Source organism: Cataglyphis hispanica, chromosome 14 (assembly GCF_021464435.1).
Source record: "Cataglyphis hispanica isolate Lineage 1 chromosome 14, ULB_Chis1_1.0, whole genome shotgun sequence".
NCBI lineage: Eukaryota > Metazoa > Arthropoda > Insecta > Hymenoptera > Formicidae > Cataglyphis > Cataglyphis hispanica.
The window spans coordinates 406916-407934 of NC_065967.1; the positions used below are offsets into that span (position 1 = coordinate 406916).

The 1019-nt window shown below is 59.2% G+C and overlaps 1 protein-coding gene across 1 annotated transcript in view; it reads right to left on the minus strand.

The window, feature by feature from the left end:
- Positions 1-839, minus strand: part of LOC126854356 (ubiquitin-like protein 3) — a 40804-nt gene extending 39965 nt beyond the window's left edge. The window contains exon 1 of the mRNA XM_050600964.1: positions 46-839. Within this exon, the coding sequence (XP_050456921.1) occupies positions 46-78 (33 nt within the window). The 5' untranslated portion in view covers positions 79-839. The remainder of the gene's footprint in view (positions 1-45) is intronic.
- Between the last annotated feature and the right edge of the window lie 180 nt (positions 840-1019).

Here is a 1019-nt window from a genome sequence, read left to right on the forward strand (position 1 = left end):
AGGCAAACCGATTTCACATTAAAAAAACAGAAAGAAAGCACTGACCTTGTCCGAGGGTATGGTGCGCACCGTAGTCATCGTAACTGAGGGGCAGGAGACGTCGTGTTGCGAGTAATCCAAGATAATCGGTGGAGTACGTGATCCCGACAGCGATGTCGAGCGTCCCGCGACGTCCGCCGCCGACGACGAGGACGACGACGACGACGACGACGACGACGATGATGACACAGTGATGGTCGAGACGATTGTTGACGACGGATTGTTGAACGAGAGAGAGAGAGAGAGAGAGAGAGACAGACAGAGAAAGAGAGAGAGAGAAAGGAAAGGCGGGAGTTGAGTGACGTATTCGCGGATTGCACTTTACTATATACTCCCGACTGGAACGACGACGACAAACGACGACAAAAACACACACTCTTTCTCGCAGGGGCCGCCTCGCGCGCGCGCTACACTACACCATCTCGATGGGCCGCGTCGTGTCGTGCGTGCCTCCTGGCCTCGCACCGCGACCGACACCCCGCTCGAATCGAGCGCTTCGCCGATGGCCGATGGCCGCCGTCGCCGTTACTTGTACGCGTCCGGGCCGGGCCGTCGTTCGGCCAACATGTTGAGACGCTCAATCGCACACAACTGTCAAACGCCGAACCAGACGTACGCGGGGACTTGTCAAGTCCTGGTGTGCCTAGACGCCACCCGCACCTCACCGCACCGCACCGCACCGCACCGCACGCACGCACGCACCCGTGTCACCCGTTCCGTGACAGCGCCAAACACATAAAATGGCGATCTCGCGGATGTAAGATCCGCGGAGCGAACCTGCGTCGCAGGGAGTGCGCGATCGACTAGACGGGTGAACTCGCCACTCTCGGCAATCGTGTCGCGGCGGCTCTACCTAGAGTCCCTATAATAACTAGTACTGTAGGGACTCTAGGGCACTCTAGGCTCTACCGCGCAGGTTCATACGCTGCTTTACGCGCAACCGCGCGCAACTTCACGGCGCACGCCCATCGAGTCCACTC